Raw genomic sequence first — 16,898 nt, 5'->3', positions numbered from 1 at the left:
GTTGACTAGTGCTCAACTCCTTCCACCCCCAGTTGTAGCCTTACGCCAGTGATAGTAGGGCTAGGCACGTGATCAGCGACAGCTGCAGAGGCTGTATAGGGATGGTAGGGGAAGACAGGGTGACGCTAGTCCAGTATAGAAGGTCACCACTTCCTTTTTCCCTAGTGTCTGGGCTCCCTTTACCTTTCCCCACTGTATTGCTTTCACACCTGGCGTGACATTATAACCGGCCGAGCACGTTTTTTGGAGAAAAAAAAAGACACAAATCTGACACTTTGGATTTCTTTTTTTTTATGTGTGTTTTTGGGTGTGTACCTTTCTTTTTTTCCTTTCTTCCTAGGTATGGGATCGGTTGCTGGGCGGCTGCATGGGCTGTCTCTAGAGGTGAATGACCTCCGTTGTGAAGTGCAGCAGCAGTTTCAACGGCTGCAGGTCACCAATGTGGGGGGGTCTCTGCTGGTAGGCCTGTCCAGCCTGAGCCCAAGGTTGCCCTCCCGGACAGGTTTTCAGGAGGTAGGGACAGGTTTTTTGTGTTTAAGGAGGCATGCAAATTGTACTTCAAACTTCGTCCCTACTTCTCCGGTAATGAGGAGCAGCGGGTTGGTTTTGTGATCTCTTTACTGCAGGGCGATCCTCAGTCATGGGCGTTTTCGTTACCGCAGGATTCGGTTTTTTCACCAATCTGTAGAGGGGGTTTTTGGAGCTCTTGACCTCATCTATGATGACCCTGACCAAGTCGCCTTGGCTGAGTCTAAGCTACGTCGCCTTCAGCAGGGGATTCGGTCCGTGGAAACATACAATCAGAATTCCATAGATGGGCAACGGATTCCAAATGGAATGACTCAGCCCTTAAAAATCAATTTTGTGAGGGGCTATCAGAAAGGTTGAAAGATGCTTTGGCTGTATATGATACCCCTCAGTCTTTGGAGGCTGCCATGTCTTTGGCCATACGTCTGGATATGCGCCTTCAGGATAAACGGGTGTGACCTCCTTCTCCTGGGCCTTCTTGTCGGGGTTGTGTACCTTTGCCAAGGGAGCGGTCTGGGGGTGAACCAGTACTGAGGGAAGTGGAGGAACCTATGCAGTTAGGGGGTGTTTCTACATCATACATCTCCCCGGAGATTCGCAAGAAAAAGGGCGTATGTTTGGGGTTTTTTTGTGGGCAAAAGGGACACTTTGTTGGGATCTGTCCTTCAATTCCTAAACAAAAAGAGACTCGATTAACTCTCGGTAGTCTGGACTTGGATAAACAAGGGGTGTATTTGTGGCCAAACTGCAGTTCCCGCTTTGTCCTGACTGCTGAGGTGGTGCTAGAGAGTAAAATCGAAAAAGTTTCTGTGTTTGTTGACAGTGGAGCCGGGGTCAGCATGGTTGATGCTGAGTTTGTGAAAACTCATGGTCTCGCTTGCTGTGCTTTAGCTGAACATATTTCCATCTTTTCCATTGACTCTGCGCCACTTGCACAGAAAGCATTTACTCAGATTGTACATAATGTGAAACTGAGGGTGGGGTCAGTTCATTGTGAAATCATTCCTTGCTATGTTTTTGAGAATCTCCCTACTCCGATTGTTTTAGTTATCCCCTGGCTTGTTAAACATAATCCATTGGTGGATTGGCAAACCAGGGAGATTATTGAATGGGGAGATTACTGCCATGAGAACTGTCTGAATGTTTCCATTGCTGCTGTCTCTACGGAATTTCTGCCTGGTTTTCTGTCTGGTTTTGAGGACTTTTTTTTTGAGCAGGGGTGTCAGGATTTGCCTCCTCATCGTGCTTATGACTGTCCTATTAACCTGACCCCCGGAGCTAAACTACCCAAGTCCAGACTGTATAATCTTTCTGGCCCTGAGAGACAATCCATGAAGGATTTCATTGCGGAAAGTCTGGAGAAGGGACATATCAGACCCTCATCTTCGCTCGTGGCGGCAGGCTTCTTCTTTGTGGAGAAAAAAGATGGCTTTCTACGTCCCTGTTTAGATTTCCGGGAATTAAATCAAATTACCATACGTGATCCATACCCTCTTCCTCTGATTCCTGATTTGTTCAGCCACGTTGTGGGAGCTAAGGTTTTCTCCAAGTTGGATTTAAGGGGAGCCTACATTCCGGTTAGAATCAGAGAAGGGGATGAATGGAAGACAGCGTTCAATACCCCGAAAGGTCATTTTGAAAGTCTGGTTATGCCTTTTGGCTTGACCAATGCACCTGCGGTATTCCAGCATTTCATAAATGATATTTTTCATCATTTGGTGTGGAGGTTTGTGGTGGTCTATCTGGACAATATTTTGGTTTATTCACCTGATTTTGAGACCCATCGGGGGCATATTAAGCAGGTGCTCCAGATATTAAGGGATAACAAACTCTATGCCAAACTAGAGAAATATGTTTTCGCTGTTCAGGAGGTGCAGTTTTTGGGGTACTTGTTGTCATCTTCAGGTTTTCGGATTGATCCGGAGAAGATCCGTGCAGTCCTTGACTGGGAACGTCTCGAGAACCTGAAGGCCCTACAACGTTTTCTGGGCTTTACTAATTTTTACAGGAAATTCGTCCAAAATTACTCTGTAGTGAAACCCTTTACTGACATGACTAAGAAGGGGTCTGATTTTTCCAAATGGTCGAATACTTCCCTCGGCTTTTTCCTCCTTAAAGAATCATTTGCCACTGCACCTAGACTCAGTCAACCCGATGTTTCTCAACCCTTTATTGTGGAGGTCGATGCTTCGGATGTTGGGGGTGGGGCTGTATTGTCTCAGGGTTTGTCTCCTGGTAAATGGCGTCCATGCGCCTTCTTTTCTAAAAAATTGTCTTCAGCTGAAAGAAATTATGACGCGGGTAATAGGGAACTTTTGGCAATCAAATTGGCGTTCGAGGAATGGCGACACTGGTTGGGAGGGGGCTGTCCATCCTATTACTGTTATTACTAACGATAAGAACCTGTCATATCTCCAGTCAGCTAAACGTCTCAACCCTAGACAAGCCAGATGGTCCCTGTTTTTTACTAGGTTCAAATTTGTTGTCACTTTTCGTCCAGGGGTCAAAAACGTGAAGGCTGATGCTTTGTCCTGGAGCTTCCCTGGTGGTGGTGACCATGAGAACCCTGCCCCGATATTACAGAAAGGGGTAGTTATTTCGGCTCTTTTTCCTGAACTGGAGGGTGAGGTGCTGGAGGCTCAGGGGGACACCCCTGCCTTCAGGAAAATTATTTGTACCACCTGATCTGCGCCGTAAAGTAATCAAGGAACATCATAACTCTGTGCTTGCTGGGCATCCCGGTGGTAAGGCAACCGCGGACCTCCTCTCTCGTCGTTTTTGGTGGCCGTGGTTGCATCGGGATGTAATTTAACATGTAGCTGCTTGTAGTATTTGCGCGCATTCAAAGGTTTCGCACACCCCTTCATCTGGTACTCTTCTTCCGCTACCTATAAGTAGCGGGCCATGGACACACTTGTCCATGGATTTTATTACTGACCTACTGGTTTTTGCAGGCAAAACGGTAGTTTTGGTAGTAATAGGTTCAGTAACATGGTTCACTTAGTCGCTTTACCTGCACTTTCCAATGCCAAGACACTTGCTCAGTTGTTCATAAATAAGATTGTGAAGCTTCACGGGGTTCCCTCCGATGTGGTGTCTGATTGGGGGACCCAGTTTGTTTCCAAGTTCTGGAATGCATTCTGTTCTCGACTGGGTGTGCAGCTGTCCTTTTCCTCTGCCTTCCACTCTGTCGAATGGTCAGACCAATCGGTCAAGAATTCAATGGCAGGTCACCGTTCTTCGGTGCATATGGTTATCATCCACAGTTTGGTACCGACGGTGGGGGTGGAGCTTCAGGAGTTCCTGAGGAGGAACGGTTTTCTGCATCGCTCTCCTCAGTATGTCAGGGCGTTCTGTGTAATTTAAAGGCCATGGGTGACAGGTATAAACGTATGACTTTGTGTGGTTGTCTACCAAGAATATAAGATTGAAAGTTCCTTCTTGGAAGCTGGGACCTAAGTTTATTGGTCCCTACAAAATAACTGCCGTCATTAACTTCCTCAGGCCCTTAAGGTCCATGATGTGTCCCACAGGTCCCTACTCAAAAGGACCTGTGGAACACATCATGGACCTTGAGCCCTCACCTCTACCACTTCACCCAGAAATGGTTGATGGTAACCTGGAGTTCGAGATTTCGAGGATTGTAGATTCTCGTCTCCAACGTCGTTCGCTGCAATACTTGGTGCACTGGAAAGGCTATGGTCCAGAGGAGAGGATGTGGGTTTCAGTGTCAGAGGTGAACGCTCCCAGATTGGTTCGCTCTTTTCCTGAGAAACCCTGTCCTCAGTGTCCGGAGGCCACTTGTAGAGTGGGGGGTACTGTCACGGGTGTTTCGCAGGTGACAGTCGCCCGTTATACTCATTCCTACTTGGAGCTTGGCTGAAGTAGCATCGCATTCTCTTTGGAGTCTTGAGGCCGTGTGCCCTGTTGGAGTTTCTTCTAAAGCTAAGTTGTAATTCCCCTGTGTTGTCTTCCCCTTTTGTCTTTAGAGTGCTAGCGGAGGTTGAATAGTGTCCATCTCCTTCCACCCCCAGTTGTAGCCTTACGCCAGGGATAGTAGGGCGAGGCACGTTATCGGCGACAGCTGTGGAGGCTGTATAGGGACAGTAGGGGAAGACAGGGTGACGCTAGTCCAGTTTAGGAGGTCACCACTTCCCCTTTCCTTAGTGTCTGGGCTCCCTTTAGCTTTCCCCCCTGTATTGCATTCACACCTGGCGTGACAGCTAATGATGTTTCAGTTCCTGAGGGCATCAAAGCTCACTCCACCAGAGCCGTGGCAGTCTCCTGGGCAGAGAAAGCAGAGAGATATATTGATCAGATTTATAAGGCCACAACCTGGTCCTCACCCTCTACTTTCTTTAAGCACTACAGACTAGATCTATCCTCCTCCACTGACCTAACCTTTGGTAGAAGGGTGCTGCAAGCGGTGGTCCCTCATAAAGGTGTTTTGTTTCTCATTAAATCTCTCAATTGTGCTGTCATGGGTGAAGGGAAAACACCAAGGTTACTTACCGGTAGCCGGTTTTTCCAGAACCCATGACAGCACCCGTATATCCCACCCCCCTTTTTTCACTATGTTGGTGTTCACTAATAGATTTGGGTGACTTGGTGTTGGTTACGTATATAATTTGTTTACATGTCCTCTCATGCTCTGTAACCAAACTGGGGAGAGGGGCCGCCTTTTTATTTCAGTAAGTTTCCTGTCCTTGGTGGATGGATCCCTCCCTCTCTTCTCAGGTGTGCTATCATGGGTTCTGGAAAAAACAGCTACTGGTATGTAAAATTTTATGCACTGAATGATGAAATTAGCTTGACTGTGTTTTTAGATAAAACCTTGTAACTAAAAAGTCTTGACCAAAAATTTTGAGACCAACACAAATTTTGGTTTTCAGTTTGCTTTAGTGTTGTGAGATCTTGTAGTCAGATATTTCTATGATTACTGAAGTACAATTATAATCATTGTATACTTTGTGCACTTTTACTAACAAATACATCAAGCTTATGCAAAGACTCAGTATTTATAGTGTTGTCCATTTATTTTTCAAAACTTCTGCAATTCTCCCTGATTTGCTGGATATCCACTTTTGGGCCAAATCCTGTTTGATGGCAACTCATTATTGTCCAATCAGGGCTTGCAGTTTATCGCAATTTCTGCATTTTTGTTTGTCCACCTGTTTTTGAAGATTGATCACAGGTTCTCAATGAGAATGAGGACTGGGTTGTTTCCTGGTCATGGACCCAAAATTTCATTATTTTATTCACAGAGCCAGTTAGTAATCACTTTTGCCTTGTGACATTGTGCTCCATCATGCTGGAAAAAGCATCGTAAATCACCAAATTCCTCCTGGATCATTGGGAGAAGTTGCTCCTGTTTTAGATATCATTCTTTATTCATATCGGGTTTCTTAGGCAAAATTGTGAGCAAACCCACTCCCTTGGATGAAAAGTATGGCATGGGACTCATGGTAGCGGTCACCTTTTCTTCTACATGTCCTAAACAGTCTGAAGAGAGTTTCATCAGAGAAAATAACTACCCTAGTCCTCTGCAGTCCAATCCCTTTACTTAGTGTAGAATGTCAGTCTGTCCATGATGCTTTTCTTGGAGAGAAATGCACATTTGCTGTCCTTATTGATACCAGTCCAACATCCAAAAGTCTTCGCCTTACTGTGCATGAAGATGCACTGATGCCTGCCTCTTGGCATTCTTGACCAAGCTCTGCACTGGTGTTGAACTGATAAATGATTTAGGGGCAATCTGACAAGCAGCAATGTCCTTGACTATAAAGACCTTTTCATGCAAAGCAATGATGACTCCACATGTTTCCTTTTAAGGAACCATGGTTTAGGCTGCGTGCCCACGTTGCGCATTACAAGCGTATATGCTGCGGAATTTCCGCAGCGTAAACGCTTGTAAAACGCATGTATATCCGCACCCCATGGTCCCCAATGGCATTCCGCAATGTCAATGCCCATGCTGCGGATTTTTCCGCAGCGTATATGCTGCGGTCAAAAATCCGCAGCATGTTCATTAATTTTGTGGAAGCGCAGCGGAATCAATGTGCGGATGGTACCCAAGTCTGGATGAGAGGAGACTCTCATCCAGACCTGGGTACCAAAGAACCTGTAAAAAAAAAAGAAAAACTAAAGTTTATACTTATCTTCTGATGTCTTCCCGGTGTTTTCCCGCCGTCGCGCTGTTGTGTGAAGGACCTGCCACGTCATTGAGTCATGTGACCCATCACATGACTCAATGACGTCACCGCAGGTCCTGCACACAACAGCGTGAGCCGCTCAAGACTCTGGACGGGGCAGAGAATGCATCGGAAAGTGAGTATAAACTTTATTTTTTTATTTTTTACCATTCTGATTCTTTTTTTTTTTAACTATTACTTGGTCACACTATATAAATCCATGCTGGTTGCATGGATTTATATAGTGTGAACAAGTTGTCAAGCACTTGTCCAAGTGATGCTTAAATCACTTGGAGAAGTGCTTGATAACCCGCATTCGGAAATGCATGCAAAGACGCCTCACATACGCTTCTACCTGGCGGGAAAACCGCATGTAAAATCCGCATGCGATTTTCCCGCCAGGGAGAAGCGTAAAAAATATGCTTCAGTTCCGCAACGTGGGCACATAGCCTTACAGAAGACAATAATTTCAAGCACCAGCCTGCTTTTGTGGCTTTGTCATGCTGATTGAATTATATCAATTGACTTATCTTTGTTAACACTTTCTCCTAAGCTAAGGAGATCAATGGGGTGATGTAAACAGGTCATTTTGTGGCAGGGCTGAGATTCAGTTGATTTGCAGTTAAGCTAATTTTCACGACAAAAAATTATTTACAATTTTCTGCAGTTCACCGAATCAGTATTCATAACAATCTAGTGTTAGGCTAAGTTCACTTTTTTTTTTTGCTCAGTGTAAACTGACCGCTGCGTTTCCCCCATAGACTTTAATGAGTTGAGGAAAATTCACAGGTAAGAAGCGCATATGATTTTTAGTGCATGTAACCTAATTTAGCTAACTGGGGCAGAAATTTTTCAGAAAATCTGAAGCATCAGATACTTATCGTGGGAACTTAGCCTTAACCATCTTTGATACGCCTTTTAACGGTGGTCATTAAGGGTACTTATTTCTCAGCGCAGCTCTTTAGTGGCGCTGAGGAATAATAGTATAGTGCCACTCAGCTGACTAATTTCCGGCAGCTGACACCCTGCAGTATCGGCCCCGGCCGGTTTTGAAGCAGATCAACGCCGATTAACCCCTTTAAATACCGCTGTCAATTGTGACAGCGTTATTTAAGTTGTTACAAGTGGGTCACAAAACCCCCTTAGTAACCATCGGACCCCCGCAATGAGAATCGCTGGTCCTGATAGTTACCTGAGGTCATGTGATGACTCCAGGGTATGGTGGCCTGTGAGATCCAGCTATAAGCTGAGTCTCATAGGCTGAGTCAGAGACTAACTAACTGCTCTCATGCACTGTATTGCAGTGTATGAAACCAGTGATCAAAATAAAAATTATACATGTCCCACAGTGGGACTTAGTGAAAAAGTGAAAAAAAAATAAAAAAACAAAACACACAAATCACTAAAATGTGTTCCTCCACTCAAAACGCAGCGTTTGTGATGAAACAAAAATAAACAAAAATCTTACACATAATTGGTCCGGAATGACCCCTTCTATAAAACTGGCACATTATTTATTCCGTATGGCAAGCACTGGAAAAAATAATAATAAAAAACACACCAAAAATGTTGCTTTTTCATCATACTGACTCGAACAGCGACGAACAAATCGGTCTTATCACTTTTACCGCACAGTGAACGTCGCAAAAAGTAAAAACAATAACTGAATTGCTGTTTTTTGTTCATTCTGTCTGAAAAATCTGAATAAAAAGCGATCAAAAATTACTATGTGCCCCAAAATGGTACCAAAAAAATCTGCATCTCATCCCGCAAAAAATAAGCCCTCATACCGCGCTGTTCGCCAAAAAATAAAAAGTTACAGCTCTCAGAATATGATGACGAAAATAACTGTTTCTACTGTTTGATAGCAAAACCTAAAAAAAAATATAAATCTGGTATTGCTGGAATCGCACCGAACCGAAGAATAAATCTGCTTTTGCACTTATATGAACAGCGCAAAAATAAGGACTATTCTTGTACTGCTGTCTATATGTTCATTCTATCTCCCAAAAATCGGAATAAGGCTCGGCTCACATTTATCCAAAACCACGATTCAGACAAAATCCCCAACGGAACCACTCACTTATGAGGCAGTTGGAGTCATTTTGGACTGGTCTGTGTTCAAGCGGTGTCCCATCATTTTACACTTCTTTTTAGCACACAAGTGTGGTCGACCACAGATCTGTGCATGTCTAAAAAGATGGATACCACCGGAGCAGACGCCAAACGGACTCCAAAGTGTCTCCATCGGCCTCATTATGGTGGGTGTTTCCGTCTGGTGTTCCTTCTGAATAGCATTTTTGTGGGATTTACACGGAAACCCCAACGTTAGTGATCAGCATAGAACACAAGATTGTGATCCCAGCCTTATTCTGGAAGCGATCAAAAAATGTTATGTACCCCAAAATGTTGCAAATAAAAACTCAAATTTATCCCGCACAAAACCATCCCCCACTCAAGTCTGTTACTGGAACTATAGGGGGGTCCCATGTTACTGGTAGAACAAAGAGTCTGGAAAGCGACATGGCTCCTGCCCCCTCAAATAAAATCCAGTGAATTCTGTGCTCCCAAATCCAAATGCTCCCTCCTTCTGAGTCCCACTGTGCCTAAAGCTCAGTAAGTGGCTACATGTTTGCCATTATTGTAGTGGGGAGAGAGAGCTTAACAATTTACGGGGAGTGTGTCGCCAGAAGCACAAGCTGGGCACAATGTATGAGAGCACTACAATATATGGGGGCACATTGTATGGGCACTAAACTGCCATAATTGCAATTCTCCAGAATAAAGCCTGGCATTGATGTTACATAATAGTCACTGCAGCCGTAGATGAATTCTTTGTGATGTGTAACTTCTACAATGGGGTAACGTTTGTTTGTTTTTCTGCAGTTCTGGTACCTTAGGGGCTTCGCAAATGTCACCCCTGCAAACTGTTCTACCAAAATCTGTGCTCCAAAAGCCAAATATCACTCCTTCCTTCTCAAGCCTCACATGTGGCTTAACATTAATTTCTGATGACACATGGGACATCACCGCGTTCGGGAGAAATTGTGCAATAAATTGTGGGGTTCAGTTTCACCTATTAATCCTTGTGTAACTGACAAGTTTGCAGCAAATACAAAAATTATGTTTTTACCACAAAAATGTAATATTTCCACGACTCAATGTTATAAAATTCTGTGAGGCACCTATGGGATCAAAATGCTCACTACACCCCTAAATGAATTCCTTAGGCAGTGAAGTTGCCAATATGCGGTCATGTGGGGGATTTCTGCTGTTCTGGCACCTCAGGGGCTCAGCTAATGGAGCCCACAATCTTTTAAAATGAAATCTGAGTTCTAAAAGCCAAGTAGCGCTCCTTCCCATCCAATCCCCACCATGTGCACAAACAGTAGTGTACAACCACATATGGGGTATCACTGTGTTCGGTAAAAATTGCATAACAAATTTTGGGGTCCATTTTCTCCTATTACCCCCATGTAAATTTTACATTTGATGCTAAAACAGTATTTTAGTGGAAAAAAAATATTCTAGAAGTTATAAAGTTTTGTGAATCACCTGTAGATTAAAAATGCTCAGTACACCCCTAGATGAATTCCTTGAGAGGTCTAGTTTCCAAAATGGGGGGCATTTGTGGGGGGGTTTCTGCTGTGTTCGCATGTCAAGAGCTCTCCAAATGCGACATTGCATTCACAATCTATTCCAGACAAATAGTTCTCTTTCCTTTCCTATCCTGCCATGTGCCCAAACAGAAGTTTTTGACCACATACATAATCCTGTAAGTGAAAAATTGCATAACAAAATATGGAGTCCGTTTTCTCCTACTATCCATTTTGAAAATTACAAATTTGGGGCTAAAACTACATTTTTGTGAGGAAAAAAAATGAAAATTTTCATTATGATGGCCTAACATTATCAAATTCTGTGTAGTACCTGTGGGTTCAAAATGCATACTGTACCCCTTGATAAAATCCTTGAGGGGTGTAGTTTCCAAAATGGAGTAACTTGTGGGGGGTTTCCACTTTTTAGGCACATCAGGGGCTCTCCAAACGCAACATGGCTTCTGTGGTGGTCTTGAGGACTTTGAGGGGTGCAGTTTTTAGAATGGTGTCACTTTGGGTATTTTCTGTCATATAGGCTCCCCAAAGTCACTTAAAATGTGATGTGGTCCCTAAAAATATGGTTTTGTACATTTTTGTTGGAAAAATGAGAAATTGCTGATCAGCTTTTAACCCTTCTAACTTCCTAACAAAAAAAAAAATGTTTCAAAAATGATGCAGAGGTAAAGTATACATGTGGAAAATGTTATTTATTTATTATTTTGTGACTCTGGTTATAAGAATTAAAAGTTTGAAAATTGCGAAATTTTCACCAAATTTATGATATTTTCATATATAAACTTAAGTCATATCAAAGAAATGTTACCCCTATTATGAAGTAAAATATGTCACGAAAAAAACAGATCAACGAAATCTGTTGAAGCATTCCATAGTTATTACCGCATAAAGTGGTAGTCAAATTTCAAAAATTTGGCCTCGTCACTAAAGGTCAAAATTAAGGAAGCAATCCTCCAAAATATTTTTTTCTTAAACCTGTATAAAACGGTGTGTCGTGCAATAAAATACTTACCAATCGCAGTCTTCCACACTAGGGTTTGCAAAAGTGACTTTTGGTTGACACTATAGGGTGTTTGAGTCAGAATTTCAGTCTCATGAGTGAGAAGAGGGTCAGAGTGGCAATCTGCTAGTATTTTATTGCACTTGCATTACACATCACTTGTATTCAGACAGGTTTGGCAAATAAAAATAAATAAATAATAAAGTGCTTCTTTTAATGCATATTGCTACTGCAAAAACTGAAGCTGCAAACTTGGAGAGAAACAAACTTTGCGTCAGTCTCAAAACTTTTGGCCACCACTGTAAACAAATTGATATCCCTCACCACTCATTGTGTACTGATTGCTCCAATATCTATGGTGCCAGACAATGACAGAATTCACAACATAGCTCCAAACATTCAAAATCCATTCACTGGATACCAAAATTTCACAGCCTCAAAAACAACAATTTGATTTACTGACCCAATGTAATATACAGTACACTCCTCAATATTAACCCCTTGTGAAGGAGCCAATTATGTCCTTAATGACCAAGCCAAATTTTACAATTATGACCAGTGTCACTTTATGAGATAAAAACTCTGAAACGCTTCAATGGATCCCATTGATTCTGAGATTGTTTTTTGTGACATATTGTACTTCATGATGATGGTAAAATGTCTTCAATATGATGCATTTATTTGTGAAAAAAAAGCGGAAATTTGGCGAAAATTTGGCAATTTTCAAACTTTTTAATTCTTATGCCCTTAAATCAGAGAGATATGTCACACAAAATAGTGCATAAATAACATTTCCCAAATGTCTACTTTACATCACTACAATTTTTGCAGCAAAATTTGTTTTTTGTTAGGAAGTTATAAGGGATAAAAGTTGACCAGCGATTTCTCATTTTTCCAACAACATTTACAAAACTATTTTTTTGGGGATCACATCACATTTGGAGTGATTTTGAAGAGTCTATATGACAGAAAATACAAAATAGAAAAGCAACGTGGAAGGAAAAAATTAACATTTAACTTTTTTCACAAAAATTTTACATCAGACCACAATTTTTTTATTTTCACAAGGGTAACGAGAAAATGGACTACAAAATTTGTTGTGCAATTTCTCCTGAACATACCGACACCCCATATGTGGGAGAAAACCAATGTTTGGGTGCACGGCATGGTTTGGAAGGGAAGGAGCACCATTTGACTTTTTGAAAGCAAAATTGTCTGGAATCGAGAGCAGACGCCATGTTGCGTTTGGAGAACCCCTGATGTGCCTAAACAGTGCAAAACCTCCACATGTAACCCCATTTTGGAAAGTACAGCCCTCTAGGATTTTGTCAAGGGGTATAGTGTGCATTTTGAACCCACAGGTATGACAGATTTTGATAACATTAGGTCGTCATATTGAATATGTTGTCAAAAGTGTTGAGCACAAGTGCTAACTACTTGAGTTTGCATTGGTTGTTTGGGTATGCACCGAGTATTGGGGGTGCTCGAGTGAGGTGATCTATTCCATGTTTTTTTGGGGGTGTTTAACAGCCATGAAACATGGGGCGGGGACTCGAGCATGTCACTTTTGATACTCTGTGTATACCCGTGCCCCCGATGCAAACTCAAGTAGCAAGCACTTACACTCAACACTAGTTGTCATATCATCATCATTTTTTTTTTTACTTTTGAAAAAATCCTAACCCATGGAAAATAATATATTTTTATATTTTATAGGGGATTGTGCAAAAATGTCCTGACAGATGTTTGGTTTTTTTTTTGTAGGAAATAAGTGGCCAGATCGTCAGTGGTGAGGTTGGTGACTGGGGCCTGTACTTTGGGGCTCAGGAGGGAGTGGAAGGTTTTGAAGAGTCGTCTTGGATTGTTGGCTCGTTACGTGATGAGGGTGGTAAAGTAGACTTGTTTGGCCAGATGGAGAGCAGAGTTATAAGTTTTTAGAATTAACTTATAGTGGATGAAGTCTTCTGTTGAAAGTGATTTTTCTCATAGATGCTCGGCACACTTGAGCAGCATAGGGGTAAAATGTGTTTGCAGAGTGTTCCAGGGTTGCCGCTGTCTGTTGGGTCTTTTTGCATGTAGCCAATGGTGCTCCATCCAGGGCACTCTGTAATGTATTATTATGTGACAATGCTGAGTCTGGACAGGAGAGGGAGGCGATGGGACCTACATATGATTGTATATTGTTCACAAGCTGCTGGGTATTGATGGCACATAGATTTATGTGTGATAAGTGGGGGTGTCCTGGGCATGGAGACCATTCTTGACAGAGAAGAAAAGAAGGTTGTGGTCAGAGAGCAGGAGAGGGGAGTTAGTGAAGTCATGCACTGAGCAGAGCTGGAAGAAGACCAGGTCCAGCTTATTCATGTCTTCATGTGTAGGCGAGTTAGTAAGCTGTGAAAGGACGAAGGAGAAGGTTAGAAAAAGATGAGTGGCAGATGGCGAGAGTTGATCATCAATGGAGATGTTAAACTCCCCCATGATGAGAGTGGAAATGGCACAGGATAAAATGTGGAATCAAGGTAGCAAAGTGATCCAGAGACATAACGGGAGGAGCTCGGAGGGCGATACACAACCGCCATTTGCAGGGAGAAGGGTTTGAGGAGTCTAATGGTGTGGACTTCAAAGGAAGAAAACATAAGTGAGGGTACAAGGGGAAAACCTGGAAAGCACATTGTGAGGAAAGGAGCAGACTAACACATCCACCTTGTCTGTTCTCAGGTCAGGGGGTATGAGAGAATTGTAACCCCCCCCATACAAGAGAGCAGCAGCGGTGGTGGTGTCAGACTGCTAGATCCAGGTTTCAGTGGGAACCAGAAGGTCGAGGGAATTGGAAAGGAAGAAATCTTGGATGTTGAGGAGTTTGTTGCACGCTGACCGTGAGTTCCAGAGGGCAGAAGTAAGAGACCGGAAAAGGCGAGCACTGAATGTTTATAAGATTGGCAGGGTTTCTACTTACTGAAGGATGAGCGTTATATTTACTGGTGGAAGGATGGTTTGGAGTGATTTAGAAATGCCGGTAGAGCCTCAGTATTGTACATGGGAAAAGGGAGGGACTGATGTGGAGAGTGTACAGAACGAGTAAAAGGCTGGTAGAGGTGAAGGAAAACAGCAGCTAAAACATATATATGAAGCAAAGAGATCTGAAAAATAGTTCAGTACAGTACAACTGAACAAGAAGCATGTTTGTTTAAACATCTGGCATAGCTTACCCATCTCCTGCCCTGTCCACATGCCATGTTTAGCTGGCAAGACACTTCGAAAATATTGCACTTAGAAATATACGGCACTAGTGTCCCAGTACATGTGCTCTCCCTAAGCCAGATCTGAATATGTTGGAAGTGTCTGCTGGGATTTAGGATCAATTAGCCTTGTTGTGTAATTAAACAATTCGCAAGAGATCACAGCAGGCATTAAGAAAACATAGGAACAATTCCCAAACTTGAAGTCAAGAGAGATGTTCACACTTGACAGATGTAACACATGCAGATCAGTGAATAATACTTTCTGGTTACTTCTGGGACATTTCTAATGTGCACTTAAAAGCTGCACTTGAGAAGATGTACTCAGAGACTAAGGTCAGAGATCTCTTGGCCTAAATTTGTACACCTTTAATTTATACACCTGCATAGAGAACCATGTTAATAAAAATGGATAAAACCATTTTGTTTTTCATTAATGGAGATTTTTTCAGATATTTCACTTCAAATAAAAAAAACATTTTATTATTGTGGAAAAATCAACTTTTTTTTTAGTTTCGTTTCTCTATCAACAGGTTTATATCCAGAAAGAAAGAGGAGAAATGCTGGGTGTGGCTGTCGTGGAGTCAGGTTGGGGATCCCTACTCCCTACTGTAGTTCTTGCCAATTTAATGCATGGAGGGCCAGCGGAGCGCAGTGGAGAACTAAGCATTGGGGATCATTTGACCAGCCTTAATAGCACAAGTTTAGTTGGACTTCCTTTTTCTACATGTCAAGGATTAATTCGGGTAAGAAACTGTTACAGAAAAATATCCTTGCTATTCATTGTAGGTGAAGATACGGTGGATGGAATAAAATGTTCATGGTATAACCGAGTCACATGAAAACTAAAAGTAGTGTTACATATCCCAGATCAGACCTTTTGTGTCAGATGACCGCATGCACATAAATGCTCGTTGAGCAACAATCCACCCCGCAAGTGTAGTGTTCATGAAACCTATCAGCAAGTTTTCATTATTACAAATCAGAATTTTATTTATCAGGTTCGTATTACAAATATTTGAGACACACTAAAGCAATACTATCTGCAACACTGAATAAAACTGACTTCACTAATGATGGTTTTGGATTTTCTTTTGTTAAGGACTTATGCAGACTTCCGTGCGAGTCGGTCCAACCTCTGACCACAATGCATGGACTGGCCTCTGCTCTCCCGACACCAGCGTGACAGCCTCATAGAAATATAAGAAGCAGTCATGCTTCGGTTAGACCAGCGGCCAATCCGTGCATTGCAGTCCGATAATGTACCGATTTGCACAGACGTTTGCATGAGCCCTTAATCTTTTAGGTGAGACAGAATATGTATTGCGAATAATTCAGATGTGCTTATGACAAATCATACAATTTTCATCCATATTGCCATTTGTATTCAATCCGAGTTCCATCCATATGTCAGTGTTTACATCAGTGTGGCATCCGTATTTATGTATCAACAGTTGCAGTAGCAATGTATCTAAAGTGGCTTGGGAAAGTATTCACCCCTCCCCCCTATGGTTTTTTACCTATTTTGTTATGTTACAACCGGTTTTTAAATAATTTTAAAATCTGATTTGTGTGTGATGCATCAGCCCTAAATAGTCTAAGTTAGTGAAGTGAGAAAAATAGACACAAATTAAATTTATGGGATCAAATAACTAAAAATTGCCATGTGCATATGTATTCATCCCTTTTGCTATGAAGCCCCTAAAAAATTCTGGTGCATGCTATTACCTTCGTAAGTCACATGCTTAGTGACGTGAATGGCCAGTGGGCGCTTCCGACTAGAAGGAGCAGCCTCACTCAATACAAGTGTATGGAGAGCGAGGCTGTGGCCACTGGCCCGGAGCTATGTATAACACAAACATACATACCGTCCGTTACCGGGTCTCATACCGACGAGTACCCACAGCGCACAGTGCCTGCGCTGGGGGATTCATAAGTCTTCAGAGAACTAAATGCTCTACCAGGGTGCAGCAAACCCTTATAAAGATGACGGCTACACATGTGCAAAATACTGATGAGACAATCACTCACAACTTACCATATCATGGAGGGGGTGACTGCTTAGTATTTGAATTGCACACAAAATATTATATAGGGTGCTGTTCACACTTGGGTAGTGCACAGTATCCGGCTTACAACCTATTTGTTACGCCCATACTATTACATTAGGTGGGCTGCCTGGTACGATCCAAGTGCACCCCATGGGAACAAACACCCCAGTTTACAATGCCAGCACTAATAGGCCTGGCTGCACCCTGGAATAAAAAAGTATAATATATGAGGTATTAGTCAATATTTTGACCAAAATACGCAAGCTCATAACCTG

At 42.5% G+C, this 16,898-nt stretch overlaps 1 protein-coding gene across 3 annotated transcripts in view; it reads left to right on the top strand.

The window, feature by feature from the left end:
- The window catches only part of LOC141273401 (amyloid-beta A4 precursor protein-binding family A member 3-like), a 159,095-nt gene that overhangs the window by 135,880 nt on the left and 6,317 nt on the right, over positions 1–16,898 (top strand). For all 3 annotated transcript variants that reach the window (XM_073685185.1, XM_073685194.1, XM_073685175.1), the window contains one exon: positions 15,106–15,318. In XM_073685185.1, coding sequence (XP_073541286.1) covers positions 15,106–15,318 — 213 coding nt within the window. The remainder of the gene's footprint in view (positions 1–15,105; positions 15,319–16,898) is intronic.

Source organism: Phyllobates terribilis, unplaced genomic scaffold, assembly GCF_046119375.1.
Source record: "Phyllobates terribilis strain yellow unplaced genomic scaffold, ASM4611937v1 Scaffold_1__5_contigs__length_1240528914, whole genome shotgun sequence".
NCBI classification, from domain to species: domain Eukaryota; kingdom Metazoa; phylum Chordata; class Amphibia; order Anura; family Dendrobatidae; genus Phyllobates; species Phyllobates terribilis.
The sequence above is the reverse complement of the archived record's forward strand: the minus strand, read 5'-3'. Positions and strand labels throughout refer to the sequence as shown.